Raw genomic sequence first — 21,606 nt, 5'->3', positions numbered from 1 at the left:
AATTACAAACATCTCAAAACAAACTGGTCAGACTACTGCTTGACCTTACTCCTAGAACCCACCTCACCCCTGCCCACTTTGACAACCTAGGATGGCTTAGAGTAGACGACAGAGTACAGCAACTTGCAATGGGCCTGGTCTACAAGATACACTACACGACCAAGGTACCCATGTACATGTCAAAATACTTCCCAAAGGTCAGTGAATACCACGATCACAACACCAGAGGGAGCTCCACAAATCATGTTAAACCCAGATTCGGCTCAAACAAGGGACTAAACACGTTTCGCAATTATGCCACATCAATGTGGAACGCCCTACCCAAAGCTGTAAAGGAATGTGAATCACTACCCACTTTCAAAAGCACTCTCAAAAAACACCTACGGGAGACTGCAATTCTAAACTGGCCCCTGCAAATGTCTTAACACAACCCCCTCCAATGTACAGTAAATTACCAAGTATGGTCTTGTCAATATTCCAATGTACAGTTTTGCTTGTACAGTTGTACAGTGTCCCCCCCCCACCCCTCCTACCCAACCTCCCCCCCACCCACCCAACCTCCTCCAATGTACAGTTTCTACGTCAAATGTATATACTCTTTTTTCTGGACTCTTTTCGTATCACAAACAGTACTGTATTTGCAAATCTGGTATCTCATAAATGTATAGATGTAGACGAAAGTCTTTCTCTGGCCTGCATCCCCTTAACAATTGTATGTATTGAGCTGTACTGTACTGTACCCATTCTGCAATCTGTTAATAAAGTTTTCAATCAATCAATCAAAGCAGTAGCAGTAGTAGCAGTAGTAGTAGTCGATTTATTCAGTCATCACACACAAACACAATACAATATGCACAATCATTCAACAGTCTTTGATTTTGGCAGTGACTGAAAAGGTAGCATAATAAGCATAATGCTTATACATGCCTATCCTATATTTAAGACTCCAAAACAGAAACAAGTATAATAATTAAATAACAAAAAGGGCGGCTACGTGGCGCAGTGGGCAAGGCGCTCGCAATGAATGCTGGAGACAGGGCCCGAACAGGATGCCTCCTGTACGAGCCCCGCTCTCCACATTGCTTTCAGTTTAGCTGGTCGTCCACAGTAATACACATTGGCCGTATTACGGGGAGGGAAACTGAAGGGTGGGGATCGGGCGTTGTGGACAGCGACTCCTACAGGTCGGTTGGTGCGCCTGCGCAGTAGAATCAAGAAGCGACGGGGGCGGGGCCCCTCCAAAGCCCAGACCCCCGACGCTGAAAGATCGAGCCGCGCAGGTGAAAAGATGCGACGGCTGTTACCTCGAGTATCGGAGGGGACTCGTGCTATGTATGACTTAGTCCACATTGCAGCCGGCTTGTGGGAGGCAAGAAACAACGTTCGAAGACAGGGGAGGGTTGAATTGGACGATATGAAAAATTGGGATGGGAGAAAAATAGAAAAATGGGAGAAAAAGTGGATAAAAAAAATTATTAAATAACAAAATAAGAATTATTCACATTTGTAACCTTCAAAAATATATATATTTTTAAACAAAAGCGAATGACTCATTCTTAAATGTATATCACTCAGCATTGTTCCACAAGTTAACCCCAACAATAGAAATACATCTCCTTTTAATCCCCTTCTTAGCTTTTTTCAATGTACAAACATCTCTCAAATTCAAATACATGACCTAGAGAGCAAATATTATAATTCCTTAGGATAACATTTGCAATGTTTACATTGTTGTGTTTGCACAATTCTAACCATTTATTTTATTCAGTCAATTAATTTGTATTACGCCTAAAATCAATGGTTGAACATTGACAAAGACCTCAAACGATTTCTTCAAACAAGAGCTAGAAATTATGGAACGGCCTGATTCTACCTCTTTAGCATTAGATACTTATCTTTTTCTTTTGCTGATTGAAGTTGTCTATGATGACGCCAATGAAGAGGTTGAGTGTGAAGAAGGACCCGAATATGATGAAGACCACAAAGTACAGGTACATGTACATATTCACCTCGTATGCAGGTTGCAGTTCAAGCTGGAAGAAAGAGAACAGTATCAGTACACTGCCAGTATCAGTACACAGCCAGATCTTGCTTAAAATATGTAAATAAAGTACTTATCGACCAAAGGAAAAAAGGTACATACTGTAATAACAACCTGAATAGACTATTTTAAATCGTTTTGGCACTTATTAGCTCTATTTTAGCATTTTTTTAGCCCTACTTATTATGTCCGTCTTTGTTTTTAACATGTATTAATTAATTGTATGTATTGTATTAATTGTTTTAAATGGTTGTTAAGCGTTGGACTGTGACGTCAGAGGAGACGCTCCAGGCTGCACTTGAATGCACAGACTGGAATGTATTCCGTGATAACACAGCCAATATTAACGAATACACTGAAACGGTGCTTGACTTTGTCTGTACTCTGGTAGAAGAAACAATCCCCTCTACCACAATTAGAATCTACCCAAATCAAAAGCCCTGGGTAGATAAATCCGTCCGTGAGGCTCTGAAAGTGCGCACCTCAGCCTACAACACCGGGCTGCCTGTTACTGTTCCGCAACTCTAAGTTACTTCCGGGGTAGGCCTGATTGGCCCCGACAGGCACGTGACAGGCACGGCCACGCCCCGCGGCAGCCTCAGGACGCGCAACGAGGCTGCTGAGAGCTGTCGCGCGGAAATAGGCTGTCTATTGCCTCGCGCTGCAACGCGGAAATAGGCTGTCTATTGCCATTCTCTAAGACAAACTCTAACCTTAACCAGCTCCTTAACAGCGCCTAAACTTAACCCTTTAACCTTAAGCAACTCCGAAACTATGCCTAACCTTAACCTTAACCTTAACCATGCCTAACCTTAACCATAAGGCATAACCAACTCCGAAAGAATATTGCCATTCTCTAAGACAAACTCTAACCTTAACCAGCTCCTTAACAGCGCCTAAACTTAACCTTTCTAACCATAACCAACTCCGAAACAATGCCTAACCTTAACCAACTCCGAAACAATGCTTAAAGTTAACATGCCTAAACTTAACGGCGAACGAATGCACGTTAAAAAAAAAAAAAAAAATTGAATTGAATTGAAGGGAATCGAACTTGCCAGCAACGGACGGTAGGATCCACACCAATGCAGCGCTGCCAATTGAGCTATTTCTGGATAGTGAAAAAGGGCGTATTACTGCTACATAATGCTGCCGCGCGGCAGAGAAAGTTGCGCGTCCTGAGGCTGCCGCGGGGCGTGGCCGCGCCTGTCACGTGCCTGTCGGGGCCAATCAGGCCTACCCCGGAAGTAACTTACAGTTGCGGAACAGTAACAGGCCACCGGGCTTGTGACAGGCAACATGGATGAACACAAGACGGCAAGATACAACGTCAGGAGAGCAGTAATAGAGGCAAAACGGCGTTACAGGGATAAAGTTGAACTTCAGTTTGAACAGGCTGACTCTAGAGGTATGTGGCAGGGCCTCAGAACAATGACAGATTACAAAGGCACCTCCCTCAAACTGAACAGTGACATCTCCTTAGCAAATTATCTCAATACCTTCTATGCGAGGTTTGAGGCTGTGAATAACAACACCAGCCTACAAGCCACGGCAATGGGGGGGGGGGGGGGGGGGGTCTGCTGATGGAGACTCAGTGTTCAGGGTAACAGAGCATGAGGTGAGGCGGACCTTTAAAAAAGTGAATATCAGGAAGGCAGCAGGACCGGACGGCATCCCCGGCCGCGTCCTAAAAGTCTGTGCCGACCAACTGGCCCTGGTATTCACTGACATCTTTAACCTGTCCTTAGAACAGGCTGTCATCCCCACCTGTCTGAAGAAGTCCACCATCATCCCTGTACCCAAAAAATCTACGCCTGCTTGCCTCAATGACTACCGCCCTGTAGCTCTCACCTCCATAGCCATGAAGTGCTTTGAGAAGCTATAAGGGCTACATCTGTTCCTCCCTCCCCATCAACCTGGACCCCCTGCAATTTGCATACCGCCCTAACAGGTCCACGGAGGACGCCATAGCCCATGTGCTGCACACAGCAGCATCACACCTGGACAAGAGGCAGGGGAACTATGTGAGAATGCTGTTCATCGACTACAGCTCAGCATTCAATACCATAGTCCCCTCCAAACTCATAGCCAAGCTCAGGGACCTGGGCTTGAACTATGACCTCTGCCAGTGGATCTTGGACTTCCTGACGGGCAGACCCAAGGTGGTAAGAGCAGGCAACTGCACCTCCTCATCCATCATGCTCAACATAGGGGCCCCCCAGGGCTGTGTTCTGAGCCCCCTCCTCTACTCCCTGTACACACATGACTGCGTGGCACAGCGGAACAACAACACAATCATCAAATTTGCTGATGACACAGTAGTGGTGGGCCTGATCTCTGCCAACGACGAGAGGGCCTACCTGGAAGAGGTAGAGAATCTGTCACAGTGGTGTCAGGAGAACTGCCTCTCCCTGAACGTCAGCAAAACAAAAGAGATGATTGTGGACTTCAGGAGGTCGGGGGTCAAGGACTACAGCCCCCTCAGCATCGACGGGGCACCGGTTGAGAGAGTGAACAGTTTCAAGTACCTCGGAGCCCACATATCCGAGGACTTGACATGGACCACACACATTGACAGTGTTGTGAAGAAGGCACGACAACGCCTCTACTTCCTCAGGCGCCTAAGGAAGTTCCAAGTCAGTCAGAAGATCCTTAAGAACTTCTACTCATGTACAATAGAGAGCATCCTGACTGGCAACATCACCTCCTGGTTTGGGAATAGCACTGCACAAGACCGTAGCAGACTACAAAGAGTGACACGTTCAGCCGAACGCACAATTGGAGGGGGGCTTCCCACCCTCCAGAACATTTACAACAAGCGGTGCAGGGGTAAGGCTAAGAGAATCATCAAGGACTCCAGCCACCCGAACAACTGCCTCTTTGAACTGCTGCGGTCAGGCAAGCGATACCGGAGTCTTAAGGCAAGCACAGAAAGACTCAGAAGAAGCTTCTATCCCCAGGCCATCAGGCTGCTCAACGAACAATAAACACTATGCAACAACCATCAAATGCACACAGCACACACACCCACACGCACACACTCACTTAAACAAACAACACACTGCAGCACCCACTCTCCACACTTTAGATCACCGAAACACACTTTACACTTTATATTTATTGGTAAAGGATTTGCACTACAACTCGTACACCTTACTGTAAATTGTACCTAAATTGTACCTCATCCCATTTCTGCTCTGCACTATATAGTATTGTATATTAGTACATTGCATAGTATATTGTATATTGTATGGTAACTCAGTTACTTCTATTCTGCATCGAACATTGTACATATGTCTATACTGAACACTGTGACCTCTATTTTTACTTCTATTTTACATGCTATACTATTTTATTTCATACTTATCTTGTCTAGCACAGTCTCTGGAGCGTAACAGTAAGAAGCATTTTGTATAAAAGTATTCTGTACTTCTGTATGACAACTATTAAAGAAACTTGATGCTGTGATGGACACCTGAATCTCCCCTCGGGGATAAATAAAGGTTTTCAATTAAATTCTAAATTGTACATTATGTTATAGCTAGAAGTAATATATTGATGTATTTACAAATAGGTACAGATATTACCTATTACAAATATTTGCTGAACGTTTTCAGCAGAGTTCCCCTGCTGGAATGGCCACAATCATTGTTAGATCAACTCCCGGTGGCGCTGTTTGTTTAGGACTTTCGCAGATACAAAATGTAAATATACTACTTATGGCTATAACATAACATACATTATGTACCTTTTTTCCTGTGGTGGACTCTAGTACTTTATCTAGGTTTTCTGATGGGACCGTGTTGCAATACAGCATCCACTACTCTAATTGGAAGAACCTCCGCTCAACGACCTCCTCCACTTACTCCTGCCATTACTCTCACACGCAACATTTTACTGGGTAGATGACAGAAACAAGTTGCCGATATTGTCAGTCACAACAGACCCAGGCTATAAATACATAAGGTGGGGCTATCGGAAAAAGTTCACAGGGTCAGCGAAATTGACAGGGCTCTCCCTCTGTGAATATTCACAGCAAATGGTGTCACTTTACGACTAAAGGGTCAGGAGATATACTACTTTAGATATGGACAGTTTGGCCGGATCGGGGCTCTGGAGGAAAGGTCGTGGGGTCTCCAAAATCAATAGGCTTCTTCTTGGGATCATGAATATGCACAGGAAATGTCCTGTCTATCCGGCCATTACTTGCCGAGATATGTTGCAGAGAAACACACAGACACACACACACACACATTGTTTATGGGCGTCACTCGAAACTCAGAGGCACTCACCTTCATGCACATGTAAATTTAACTCCACCCCCACACAAGGAGGAAAAACTGTCTCAGATACTGTTAGTTACTTTTATAGTAAACATGTTCTTAAATTCAAACTGTGATAATAATTATGAAAAAAATACAAATGAATTGCCCATGGCCGAAATGAGGACGTAAAGCGCTGGGCGCGGTCACAAATGGGACTGAGTACATAACCTGTGCCCTGGCTTCACCTTGGGGAGTGCATTACCCAGCCATTGTGTCACTGCTGTGCTGCATTCGCAGAGTATATAAATATGATGATAACTTGGTGGTAGATGCTTCAAATGGCATCTGGAGACATTTGAGCAAACAATCTTTATATCTCTTAGCACGCACGCACACACACACACACACACACACACACACACACACACACACACACACACACACACACACACACACACACACACACACACACACACACACACACACACACACACACACACATCAATATATTAAAGACTTGGAAATTCTAAGCACATGAAATCTAAATTTTAAATAAACAATTTACCTTGTCGCGTGAGTCCACAGCAGCGTACATGATCTCCATCCAGCCCTTGAAGGTAGCCTGTAACGATACGAAGATGAAAATTACAAGATTGATCCCCTTGGGGAAATTCAGGCATCATAGCAGCATGGGGGAGGGGCAAGGGGAGGTACAGGTATGGACAGGGTAATAGAAGAAAAGAAAAAAATAGGCAATATAAAATATGAGAATAATAAACACTGTAAGCAATATAATTAAATATGAATATAAAAATATGAAAAAAATAAACAGTGTAAACAATATAATTAACTCTTAATAGAAATACGAGATAAATAAACAGTATACGCAGTATAATTAACTCTGAATGTGAAAATATGAGGTATCCATTGTTATCATTAGAATGTTCCATTCTCAGAATTAGATCTCGCGTGTGAGAACATCCACCTGAATGACCTTCTGGTTAAAAGGAGACCTTGTGAGAACGTCCAGCTGAAGGTTCTTCTAAAAGGAGACCTTGTGAGAAGGTCCACCTGAAGGACCTTCTGGCTGAAAGGAGACCTTGTGAGAACGTCCACCTGAAGGCTCTTCTAAAAGGAGACCTTGTGAGAACGTCCACCTGAAGGACCTTCTGGCTAAAAGGAGACCTTGTGAAAACGTCCACCTGAAGGCTCTTCTAAAAGGAGACCTTGTGAGAACTTCCACCTGAAGGACCTTCTGGCTAAAAGGAGACCTTGTGAGAACGTCCAGCTGAAGGCTCTTCTAAAAGGAGACCTTGTGAGAACGTCCACCTGAAGGCTCTTCTAAAAGGAGACCTTGTGAGAACGTCCAGCTGAAGGCTCTTCTAAAAGGAGACCTTGTGAGATTGTCCAGCTGAAGGTTCTTCTAAAAGGAGACCTTGTGAGAATGTCCACCTGAAGGACCTTCTGGCTAAAAGGAGACCTTGCTCACCACTTGCAGCAGCGCCAGGTAACCCGCTCCTACGTTGTCGAAGTTGATCTTGACGTTCTTCCACCGGGCCTCATTGCCCAGGGTCAGACAGGCGTTCTTGTTGGCCACCTCGGACGGCAGGAAGCGCTCCTCCGTGGTGGCGTTGATGCAGTGGTAGAACTTCCCGGCGAACAGGTTCACGCCCATGATGCTGAAGATGAGCCAGAAGATGAGGCACACCAGCAGCACGTTGAAGATGGAGGGGATGGCTCCCAGCAGAGCATTGACCACCACCTGCACAGCGGCGCACGAAACACTGTTAGCATGGAGATAACGGTGTCTCGAGATCGTTCCGTTTAGCGCAGTATATCATGTTGTGGTCTGACGTGCGTCAGGACCGTGGAACGTACACAAGCTTTAGCTCTCCATGCGGTCTGGAAGCAGCACGTTGAGAAATAAACAAATAGCTTGCAGGTGAAAATGGTTGTCAATCAAGTTTATTGTCATCATGCAGCACAAGTACAGTACAACATAAAGAAGTTTGGCCTCCAACCAGAGTGCAAATGTAACAGTAAAGTGCAATAGTAATATACAATGTACAGGTGATTAAACTGGGTACAAGATAATATAAATGAGTATTACTGAGTAATAGTGCTAATCAGATGTATGTACAGAGTTGTAGTATTTGTATACAGTGATATAGGTATAAAGACAATATGGTAGTAAGTCATACTGGCCAGCAGTGTAGTACGAGTAGGTAAGGGATATGTACAGATATAGATATAGTATCTATAGTATCTACAGATGCCAGCGTACACATCAGTATGAGCTGCTCAACACACAAGTAACGCTGACATCACAGCTGGTTTACGTCTAACTACAGCGAGGGTGAGCGTCAGGGAAAGGAACCAGGAACGGAGTGAGGACACTTATGGGAGGATGTGTGGTGCTGTGTGGTTTTTACTGCTTCATACGTTACAATCCCACTGTAGTTACAATCACACTGTAGTTACAACCACACTGTAGTTACAACCACACTGTAGTTACAATCCCACTGTAGTTACAACAACACTGTACTTACAACCACACTGTAGTTACAATCACACTGTAGTTACAATTACACTGTAGTTACGATCACACTGTAGTTACAATCACCCTGTAGTGGTGCAAAAGTAAACAGGAGAAAGAAACCTTGTAGCGGCAGGAAGGAGTCAGAAAAGTGTGTTTACTGTAAAATGAAAAAACACAAATGAACACACAAATGAAGAGAGAATAGATTGATGTTAAAGGCACTCCACAGCAGGATGACGTCAGAGGCCGCGGACACTGAGCCGGCGAGGCCAGTGAGGAAACAGTCATGCAGCTGGGGGGGGGGGGGGGGGCGGGGGGTACAGTTGGCACCACGTGAGGAGAGGAGACCCATCGCAGTGACGTTGGAATCTAGACCAACATGCAAGCGGCTGATCAATAACCAGAGACATAGATTTCCAGCAGCCGACAGACCCCTCCCCCCACCGATTACGTAAGTCATCAGCCCGTGTTTAAACCGCGATTGTACTGTGTGATGGCAACCGGGGCGACATCTATTTATATAGTGTGTGGATATATATATGTCTTTGTGTTTCTGTTAAAACAGCGCTGCGGAAATGCCGCCACCTGACACACGCTGGAGTGGAGAGTGAGCTGGAGAGTGAGCTGGAGAGTGAGAGCTTACGCTGGCATGTCTCTATGTTGAGATGAAGTATACAATACTGAAGAGTTCCCAAGTAAATATATAAATACATAACCCTGGATACACAGGATAACCCTGATAACGGAGGATAAGGAAAGGAGAGTGTGGAATATATTGCCAATACCTCTTAGCCTATGTATAAACTACGCCCCCTCCCTCCCCCCCCCCCCCCCCCCCCCCATTGTTCACCTGGTACTTAACTGCTCCCCCAACTGGGGAGCGGGATCTTTTTACCTGACTGACGGAGCTGGTCTGTTTGGGTAAGATCTACAGCCATATTCTCTATTGTTGTAATGATTTGATTGATCTGGTTAATAAATCTTATTAACTGGGCCCTCTGAGTGAGCAAGTCATTTGACTCTATTCGTATTTGAATACTATTATTATCCTACAATTTGGCGTCGCGAACTTCGAGTTTTGTGCAGACTGATCTGTTCTCAGGTGTAGAGAGAAAAGGAATAGTTTAGGCCGGCCGGTATCTGGAACACATTGGTGTGATCCCCACTTCTCTCTACACAAGGTGAGCATTTACAGTGTGTTTTAATATTCGAGACTATGGCTGGACAATAGAATAGCATGCATTGAATATCTGGGCTGTATTGAGAATCGTTACGGGGGAAACACGCGTGTACTCCGGTCCTTATCAGGAGGTTCTGATAGGATTTGCTAGGTAGTAGTGCTATTCCTGGTCGAGCTGGTGCCGACCGAAAGTTAAGGCACACCATATAGGTTGTTGGATTGCTAACCCAAGTCTAGCTGATGCAGACTAAAATATAGGCAACACGGCAAGAAACGTAGGCTTATTAGACGTGATATCTGTGGAAAACGCTACTCTGTTAGAAACTGTTTTATGATTCTTCTGCAATAGGCGGGAAGTAGGACCGAGAGCTGATAAAATCATAATTAGATTTACCAGAGTACGTTATAATATTCATAGTTTCAACCGCAAACTAAGCCTACGACCTCTTCCATTCCTGAAAACGATGTATTCGGATTAGGTGAACCAATTGATCACTACAGATAGCGGGAAGCTGACCACGGGACGTCCCGGTAGTATATATACTACATTAAACAGGACATTAGTCGCGGGTTGAAGGGGCTGTGAGTGTGATTAAACGGTATATTCAAATCTAATATAGCGCTGTTAAATTTCGAAGTTCAGGTTCGGTCGTTATGCCTTTTAATGACGATGTATAGTGTATACCCAGGGTATAAAAGCCTTATCGCAGCATGATGCTGGTCGATTAAACGAACAGCGATCCGATACAGACCAGGTATATATACACGTTATCTTTTATGTATTTTCGTTTGTTTGTCTGTTTAAGTCTCGTTTGTATGTGCACAGTATTAGAACCCGCCGAGGTGCTTTATTGAGTTAAGAACCGGCTGATATCGCGCCGAGCATTGGGAGACGAGTTAACGTTATACAGGGAATAACATTGGGGTGCAACTCTCGCGACATGCTAGGAAAGTGACTTCCGGTTGAGAATTGTAGTTTTGGTTCCACTTCCGGTTTCACGATAAGTAATGATAACGGCACTATAAATTACATGACAACAATACATAAAGTAATTGGGATAATATGTATAATGATTCAACATCTAAATGAGTTATAGCAGTATACAACTGAAATACATATATCTTAGAATCAGCCCTGACAAATTAACTTTGACTTGAATGAATGCCCAGTTGGTTCTCTAGAACAATATAGATTGCTACAGTTAATAAGTTATAATTAAGATACCAAGTATATAAGATTGAGTGTCTGGTCTCCACCTTATATGCAATTATTTAGTTATAACTAAAAACAGGACATTTGTTCTGTTTGTCTATATCTGTTTGTCTATATCTCTCTCTCTCTCTCTCCTCCTCACTGTTTACCAGTCATACCAGTTTGGCAACACGGGTGATCATATCAGGGACGTTACGTAGAGGGCAGCGCGGAGCATATAGCTGGTATCATGGGGCGTTCACTGAGCAAAAATGACGTTACCAGCAACTCTCCGTGCGACTTCATGCTAACAAAGTATGGACCTATAGCTGTAAAATATTTGGGATTATGGTCAAAATGGACAAAAAACAACTGGCCAGTCCTAGGTTGTTTTCATAACGGGAAACTTAGGGGCGTACGCGAAAGTTTCCGTGAACGTGCCAGGTCGTTTACCGTGAGAAAACAAAGTCGTATCGAACATGCATTGGTTTTGTGGCAATGTGAAATTGATTTGAGAAATCTGACACGTTTAAAAGAAGAGGCGGAAATAATTATTATAACTCAGTCTCAAACCGAAACGCTTGACAACGGAAAAGACAGAGAAAGTAACAAAAGGCCCAATATCAAAAATGTTAAAGGCCTATATCCAAGCCTGACCGCGTGCATGGTAGAGGACGATTCAGACGATGACGTGTCCACAAGAGTAACGTTTAACAGACACGCACGTGTGGTTTTAGATAGGAACCCAGACGAGGGAGAAATTGTAGACGCAGGACCATCAAGGAACAGTAGACCTGCTACAACACAGGACAGTTCACCAGCAGTGCAAACGCTGTCACCACCAGCGAACAGAATAGAAAAGGTTAAAACGCCACCGGAACCATCACAAATGGTCACTAGATCCGAGAAACCGACCAGCACATATCCTATGAGGATTGTCCCACTAGGCGAAAATGTAAACGCTACAGTTTACCGACCATGGTCACCGACAGAATTAAAAGGACTCGTTGAACAATTTCCCAAACCCGACAGAGACCCCATGGGTTTTATCGAACAATTGGATTTAATATGCCATTGCTATAGCCCGACCCCTAGAGACATAAAACAGCTAATGTTGGGGTGTCTAGGAAATAAATATCACAGCGTCTCAACGCAAATGGCTATTCCAAGCAGTGATGCCTGGAGTGAAAACAACACTAGGGAACAGTGTATTACTGCGATAGCAGCTGCGGTACAAGATTTGGCAAGGCGAAATGCATGCATGTCAAATATCACAGCTTGCATTCAAAACGAGTCTGAAACAGTCGATGCGTTTTACAGTAAATTCAAATCGGCTTGGGCCGCGAACAGCGGATTAACGGCAGACGAGGGACTCGCAATCCAGGTATCCTATTTCGTTAACGGCCTCCTACCACACGTTGGAAAACATTTGAAAGCCGTCCAGTTAGATTGGGAGAGCTCTCCTATTGCAAACGTTAAGAACGCAGCCATCAATATAGAGCGACAGCATCACGAAAAGAAACGTGTCATCAAAGACATCGGAGTCTTTGTATCTCGACCAGAGGTGGTAGAAGAGGAAGCAATACACTGTTACCCAGCTAGAAATTACTACCCACAGGGAAATAACCAAAGGGGTGGGGGTGGGGGCACGCGAAACGGGCCTCCACAGAGGAACGGGCCACAAACATGTTACAACTGCAATCAACCAGGACACCGAGTACAGGCGTGCCCCCATGTAACATGTTATATTTGCCAGCAGAAGGGCCATGTGGCGTTCTATTGTCAAAAGGAGAATAGGAAGAATGGAAACAAAGGGACTATATGCAAAAAGACTCACGCAGGCCCCACAACCCCCATCCTAGCGCCCCACCATACGCAGATTACACAATGACGGATCCGTTCAAAGGAGATGGGGCAACGAATATCGCATAGAGGTGCCAACAGGAAAAAAAGATCTGTCTGGAGAATGTTATGCAAACATTAACAGCAAATCCCGAAGAGGAACCCAAAATTAACTTAATGATAAATAACAAAGAAGTTACTTTCATGATAGACACAGGGGCAACACAATCATCAATCGCTGAGAGTACAATGGCATTACCATTGTCTGAACAGTCTGTATTAACAGTCGGGATAAGCGGTATCCCACAGACAATCCCTTTGTCTATACCAGTTAAAATAGAATCAACTAGCGATTCTTTTTCAACTGAACACTCTTTGTTATTAACATCTAAAGCAGCAGTTAACCTTTGTGGACGAGATTTGCTTTGTAAAATGAACGCTAACATTTACTGCTCACAGAATGGAGTCTTTTTACAGCTACCAGAGAAGGGAGAAAGAATTGAAATGCAACAGATGATGTCACAACGAATAGGAAATGTGATAGAATACAGATGGGAATTGATTAATGATCATTGAGTTTGTTTCCACAGCATTGAAAGAAATAACAGAAGCCGACACAGGAGTGAACGTGAGGTGTTTACAGATGAAGTTCCTGGCCGAACACCATGTAACAGCGTCCAAATGGGATACAGACGTCCCAAAAGAATATATAGAAAAGGTAAAATCATCCATTGGTAAGACCACAACGTTTCCAGCATTCTCAGAAATATACATCTCCCATGAAGGCATTACAGCCACGGTAATCTTGTCAGAAGTTCAAAGAGTGGCAATTCATGACTCTGATTATATCCCCCACATACCAATAGCATTCAACACGGCTGAAGGGGAACAAGACTTGTCCCCCATGATGATAAGACTACAGACACACAAAAGAACGGCTACCTCCCACCCTGTTAAGATGAAAAATGGGTGGAATTTAACTAGATTGAAAGATGGATACATAATAGCCATACCCCCATTCATGATTGAAGGGCCATTGATATGCATACCAGAGCCCCCACACGCTGTTTTCCTTCGTGAAACTTCATTGTCTAAGGTACCTCATAAACTGTGGGCGTCGCACTCCACTTAGGTCGGGCTAATGACATCTGCAGTCCCCCACAAAGTCACACTGAAACCAGATTGTACCCCTCCCAAACTAAAGCAGTATCCGTTGAAACAGGAAGCCATCGAGGGAATAACACCAGTAATATTATCACTGCTATCACAAGGTATTTTAAAACACTGCGAAAGCCCTTGCAACACACCAATTTGCCCCATTATAAAGGCTAATAAACGAGATTGGCGATTTATACAAGACTTGAGAGCCATAAATCAATGTGTGATCCCCATCACCCCATTGGTTTCTGATTCATCTACAGTAATGGCATTAATCCCCGCAACAACAACACATTACACCGTCGTGGATTTATCCAGTGCATATTTTAGTTTCCCAATCCATGCCGACTCACAATATCTTTTCGCTTTCGAGTTTAATGGTAAACAACTGACGTGGACAAGAGCACCATAAGGATACACAGAATCAGGAACATTGTATAGTCAAGCTTTGCACCACGACCTAAAAGATATACAGTTCCCCGGCGGAAGTACACTGTTAATGTTCATAGATGACCTATTGTTGTCATCCCCAAGTGAAGCAACATGCCACACAGACTCTGTCATACTACTGACCGCCCTTGCACACAAAGGACACAAAGCATCATTGCCAAAACTACAGTTTTGCAAAACCAGAGTAAAATACCTGGGACACACACTCGACGGTTCGAAACGGGTAATATCCCACACCCGAATACAAGCTCTGCAAAACTGCCCCAATCCAAAATCAAAGACAGAAATGCTATCATTTTTGGGAGCAGCTAATTTTTGTCGCCAACACCTGTTCAACTACGCCGCGCTAGACCAGCCTCTTCGTGCACTAACGTTAACTGACCAACCCAAACAAATCACATGGACTCCGACACTACAACTTGCGTTCCAAGCAATGAAAGAAGCTTTAACCACAGCGCCCGGCCTGGGCATGCCAGACTACAGTATGGAATTCTCACTTTTTGCCGCAGAAAGAGAAGGCTATGCGACAGGGATCCTAGCCCAGAGACATTGCGACAAGATGAGACCAATAGCCTACTATTCACAAAGACTTGATAGTGTAGCCTTGGGGTATGCTCCGTGTCTACGATCAGTTGCTGCAGCCGCGTTCTGCGTATCGAGAAGCACCAACATTACTCTAGAATATCCAGTAACAGTCTACGTCCCACATTCTGTGTGTATTATTTTACAAAACGCAGCTACACAACACTTATCAGCATCCAGACACACTACATACACAGCTATCCTATTGGCAAACCCAAGCTTGACCATAAAACGTGCACCGCCAATAAACCCAGCGAATTTTGTTCCCCTATATGAGGATAACGAAATGTCACATAACTGTATAGATACAATCTCAGCTGTCACCTCACCCAGAGCCGACTTACAACAAACACCACTAGTTAACAGTGATCTAGTATATTATGTTGACGGAAGCGCGTCAAGACACACTAATGGATGTGATTTGAATGCTGGATACACTGTTGTTGATGACCATGTGATGATTGAAAGTGCAAAACTACCTAATAATTGTTCAGCACAGGCAGCTGAGATCTTCGCTTTGACGAGAGCGTGCGTGTTGGCCAGGGGTAAGTCTGCTACAATTTTCACAGACTAAAGTTATGCATTCAATGTAGTGCACAATGTGGGATTAATATGGAAACACAGAGGGTTCATTAAGACATCAGGCATTCCCATAAAACATGCTGTATTAGTCACTAACCTACTAGAGGCGTGTTTACTTCCTAAGCTATTGGCTGTTGTAAAATGTGTTGCACATTCTTCTTCTCCTTCTCTGGTTGCAAAGGGAAACGCCAGAGCGGATCACTGTGCCAAAAGGGCAGCGACCGTCCCTTCCCTGTTGGTAAAACAAATGGCTATCACAATCGCCAATGATAATACTCCCACTTTTGATGATGTCGTTTCATTACAGGCAGAGGCGACATCTGAGTGGCCAGTATGGAGGTCAGCAGGCTGTTCCAAAATGCCAGACGGCATTTGGAAACATGCTGACGGAAGAGTTGTAGCTCCAAAACAACTCCTTCCCCTGTTAGTAAGATTAGCACATGGACTTAGCCACGTGTCAAAGTTCGCAATGGTGGGCAGTATCACTTCACAGTGGCACGCGCCAGGCATCACCAGTTTAGCTCACCAATACTGCTCAAGATGTGTTGTATGCAATCAACACAATATAGGTAAAGCTATAAAGACTAAACGTGGTGCCCACCCACCACCATGGGGACCATTTGTTAACATCCAAATGGATTTCATCCAATTAGAAAAAAGCATGGGATACCAGTATGCGCTAGTCTTAGTAGATATGTTCTCTAAATGGGTCGAAGTCTTCCCATGCAGACGCAACGACGCTCAAGCAGTAGCTAAGGTATTAGTCAGAGAAATAATCCCAAGATTTGGGTGTCCACACTCCATAAATTCAGACAGAGGTACTCACTTTACGGCACAACTGATAAACAACTTATCTACCGCATTAGGCATGAAAATACACCTGCACACACCCTACCACCCTGAAAGTGCAGGCGCGGTAGAAAGACAAAACTCAACCATCAAGAACCGTCTAGCTAAGACATGCACAGAGACAGGCCTTAAATGGCCCGACACCCTCCCCTTAGTATTAATGCAAATGAGATCAATGCCAAACAGAGGAACAGGATTGTCGCCTCACGAGATATTATTTGGATGTCCAATGTCGGCCCCGACCACAATGCTTCCCCCGCTATCACAAGTCCAGTTATTGCTAGCAGACGAAATTGCCATTAACTATTACAAAGCTTTGTGTGCCCAAATGAAGAGACTCCACCCCTTAGTGAGGCAGGCACAACCACAACCACCAACAACACCATGTCATGGATTGAACCCAGGTGACTATGTGTATATAATGGTGTTCAAAAGAAAAAGTAAACTAAACCCCAGATAGTCTGGTCCATTTCAGGTGTTGCTAGTAACGGACACGGCAGTAAAGTGCGACGGAAAAGCATCCTGGATCCACGCATCCCACTGCAAAAGGGCAAATCTACCATGAAACCAGTAACAATAGGGAAAATGACCACCAACTGGAACTGCTTAATCATCGCATGCGGCATAGCGGGATGCATTGTGTGGGCGACACTGGACGAACCTCAATCATGGACCAAGGGGTTTAAGGGCGGTAAAGGGAAAGCAGTTGAACGCACCAAAAGATACAGTCACCGCAACAACCTATATTTAAAGCTAAGCCAAGCAGTCGCACATTTTGCTAACCAATCAAATTGCTATGTATGCGGCTTAATACCCCATTCTACCGAAGATGGACTTCCTTTAATGGGCCTCCCGCTAACAGACTGCCACAAAGCCTCTCTAAACAAGTCCACAGGGACAGCTGAAGGCTGCACAAAATCAAACATGAGGACTCGACAAAGTCATGATACTAATGGAATACCAGTTTCTATTACCCCAGTGAAGTTTACAGATTGTGTGTCTCAAAAGGGTTGGGGAAAGAATGTCGGGGTGTTGGAACATTGTGAAGTGCCCCAGGTGACCCGAAAACGAAGAACGATATCCCCCCGGACCCGAGACAATATCTACCCCATCCGCCAACAAAGATTAACACCACCCTGGGACAACATCTACCCTGTAAAGACGCCACTGAGGCCTATGACCAAAGAGCCCCTCACCACCCCCCAAAGCACACAACGAACAACAACACCAGCCCCGCCTGGAACCTACTGGATCTGTGGCGCAAAAGCTTACCCGTCTCTTCCACCCGGATGGAAAGGCACATGTGCATTAGGATATTTATTACCAGCCATGAGAGTGACATCGACCCTACCACAACACCCACTGACTAGAAAGACACGCCACGCAAATTACTTCCACACACATGACCGTGCCTGCAATACATGCGATTTTTTCAGAGCACTAATCCCCTCCTATGGTGTGATGTCCGCCCTAGATCAAATCGCCGACCTATCCACACTGATAGAAGACTTAGCCAACACAGATGCTGAAGGACTGTCACTCAGCAATGAACTGGCATCAGTTAGATTGATGACATTGCAGAACAGAGCAGCTCTGGACTTCTTGCTATCTAGTACTGGAGGAACATGTAAACTAATCTGTCAAGAATGCTGTGTCTACATACCTGCAAACGACAACATGACTATACCAAGCATCATTGAACACCTGCACAACATCTCCAAAGCCGCACACATCCCCCCAACGTATACCATGTCTGATTGGATGACTGAGAAACTTGGTACAATAGGATGTAGCAGTACTGTCTATCTGTATGTCATGTATGTCATATATGTTACGATGAATTGAAAATGGGGGACCCTGATGTAAACAAGACGAAAGTCTTTCTCTGGTCTGCATCCCCTTAACAATTGTATGTATTGAGCTGTACTGTACTGTACCCATTCTGCAATCTGTTAATAAAGTTTTCAATCAATCAATCAATCAATCAGGAGCAGTGGTAGTTCGGTACATTATGTATGCAGTAATAATATTTGTTACCCTAGTAGTGTGTGTGCATGCTATAAAATTCGGAATTGGATACATCACAAAATTACTCTGCACAAGCCAAACCCCCCCGATAACCATGATGATCGCCATGACCATGAGAGAAGAAATGCAAAACGAACCCACCAACCCCCTTGCACCATACTTCCACAGATACGCACTAGAATCCACAATGCAGAACCTCTAAACCAAGTCAAAATTTGGAAAACCGCCCATTTGATAGTGTATATACTAAATGATTTTATATTTCACCATTCCATCTCATTTGTTTACTATTTTACAATTCATTTTATATTTACTTTCATTCCTTTAATTGTTTATTTTATATTTCACCAAATTATCTCATTTGTTAATTCATTTTATATTTCTTCTCATTCCTTTAAATTGTGTCATTCATTACTATTTTTATCTCATTTGTTTACTATTTTACAATTCATTTTATATTTCTTTTCATTCCTTTAAATTGTGTCATTCACTGAGCTGATGGTCATATTTGTATTAAGTCCTATTCCATTCATGTTTTATATTTCTTTTCCAACCTTTAAATGATTTGATATTTTACCATTGACCTGATGGTCATAGCCAGGTGACAGTGTATATACTAAAAGAAAAAGGTGTTGCCATCATGTTAAAATTAAAAGGGACGATATTCACAACCCTGAAAATACACATAGATCTTAACCCACACTGTATAAATACTGACATTTAAATAATAACTAATTTTATATTTACTTTCATTCTTTTAATTGTTTATTTTATATTTCACCAAATTATCTCAATTGTTAATTCATTTAATATTTCTTTTCATTTCTTTAAATTGTGTCATTCATTACTATTTTATAATTCATTTTATATTTCTTTTCATTCCTTTAAATTGTGTATCTCATTTGTTTACTATTTTACAATTCATTTTATATTTCTTTTCATTCCTTTAAATTGTGTCATTCAATGATCCTATGACCAAAATAGGTCACAACAAGTTTATAATTTTACTATTTTATCTCATGTTTACTATTTTATCTCATGTTTACTATTTTATCTCATATTTACTATTTTATAACTCATTCTATGGTTACCTTCATTCATTGATCTGATGGTCATATGTTTTATTAAGTCCTATTCCAGTCATGTATCTGAGAACCAACAAGCCAATGATTTCTATACTTGTCCCAGTCACATTATATATAAGAAAAGGACCCAAGGACCCCCCCCCCATTGTTCACCTGGTACTTAACTGCTCCCCCAACTGGGGAGCGGGATCTTTTTACCTGACTGACGGAGCTGGTCTGTTTGGGTAAGATCTCCAGCCATATTCTCTATTGTTGTAATGATTTGATTGATCTGGTTAATAAATCTTATTAACTGGGCCCTCTGAGTGAGCAAGTCATTTGACTCTATTCGTATTTGAATACTATTATTATCCTCAAGAGGAATGTGTTATTTACATGCACTGAATCACTGAATCACTGAATCACTGAATCACTTAATCATTTGGTTACGTGCCAACACCCTTCATCTTATACTGTCGAGTGCTGGTGCTCTGTGCAGCAGGATGTGTGTGTGTGTGTGTGTGTGTGTGTGTGTGTGTGTGTGTGTGTGTGTGTGTGTGTGTGTGTGTGTGTGTGTGTGTGTGTGTGTGTGTGTGTGTGTGTGTGTGTGTGTGTGTGTGTGTGTGTGTGTGTGTGTGTGAGAGAGTGTGTGTGTGTGTGAGAGAGACAGTGTGTGTGTGTGTGTGTGTGTGTGTGTGTGTGTGTGTGTGTGTGTGTGTGTGAGAGAGTGTGTGTGTGTGAGTGAGTGTGTGAGAGTGTGTGTGAGAGAGAGAGAGAGAGAGAGAGAGAGAGAGAGATAGTGTGTGTGTGTGTGTGTGTGTGTGTGTGTGTGTGTGTGTGTGTGTGTGTGTGTGTGTGTGTGTGTGTGTGTGTGTGTGTGTGTGTGTCTGTGTGTGCGTGCGTGCGTGCGTGCGTGCGTGCGTGCGTGCGTGCGTGCGTGCGCTGGTGGCCAGATAGTAACACCGATCAAATTGCAATGATGTGCACTGTTTTTACGGTGGTGATGGTGACAGTGGGGGTTCTGGTGACTCGTACCCTCATGCCCTCGAACCGTGACAGGGCTCTCAGCGGCCTCAGAGCGCGCAGTGTCCTCAAGGACTTGATAGCACCGAGCTCAGCGTACCCCATGGCGTTGGCTGTTAGGCTGACCAGCGAGACCTGGAGCATGCACACACACACGCACGCACACACACACACACACACACACACACACACACACACACACACACACACACACACACACACACACACACACACACACACACACACACACACACACACACACACACACACACACACACACACACACACACACACACACACACACACACACACACACACACAGTCATCAGGGGAGGAGGTGGCAGGAGACGTGGTAGGCACAGCTCCCAGGGGACACTTCATCACAGTGAGGTTTACTCTGACTTGCAGAGATAACATGTAAAAGCCGACCATGACGAGGCAGCGCTGTGCCTTCCAGCCGCGATACGGCCGTGTGATGTTGCAACACATCTAGCGTACATTGACCCACAGTATCTATAACCTATAAACATATACACATACAGTATTAGGGGTGTAACTGTACACAGAATATTTTAATATTCTTTTAATTTATATATTATATTTATGATAATTATTATAATTATTATTATTAAATAGAATAATTTTCTATAGGCTTGCTGTGGTAGTCAGTGATACTGGTGTCATTCTGTGTTCAGGCATCCACTTGCCTACAGCCCCTTTAACAACTTATCCTTGCTAAGTTTCAGTTTCACTTCTAGAGAGAATTTAACTCCACGATGAGACTGAATACTAGAGAACAGATGACATAATA

General features: G+C 43.7%; 1 protein-coding gene across 1 annotated transcript in view; it reads right to left on the bottom strand.

Moving 5' to 3' along the window:
• Positions 1-21,606, bottom strand: part of scn1laa (sodium channel, voltage-gated, type I-like, alpha) — a gene marked incomplete at both ends in the record, with an annotated part of 146,580 nt that overhangs the window by 14,117 nt on the left and 110,857 nt on the right. Inside the window, 4 exons of the mRNA XM_084311428.1 lie at positions 1,892-2,033; positions 6,872-6,928; positions 7,796-8,068; positions 20,808-20,930. Of these exons, the coding sequence (XP_084167554.1) occupies positions 1,892-2,033; positions 6,872-6,928; positions 7,796-8,068; positions 20,808-20,930 (595 nt within the window). The remainder of the gene's footprint in view (positions 1-1,891; positions 2,034-6,871; positions 6,929-7,795; positions 8,069-20,807; positions 20,931-21,606) is intronic.

This window comes from Notolepis coatsorum, assembly GCF_963971535.1.
Source record: "Notolepis coatsorum genome assembly, chromosome: 3".
Classification (NCBI taxonomy): domain Eukaryota; kingdom Metazoa; phylum Chordata; class Actinopteri; order Aulopiformes; family Paralepididae; genus Notolepis; species Notolepis coatsorum.
Note: the sequence above shows the minus strand (reverse complement) of the source record. Positions and strands in the feature narration are given on the sequence as shown.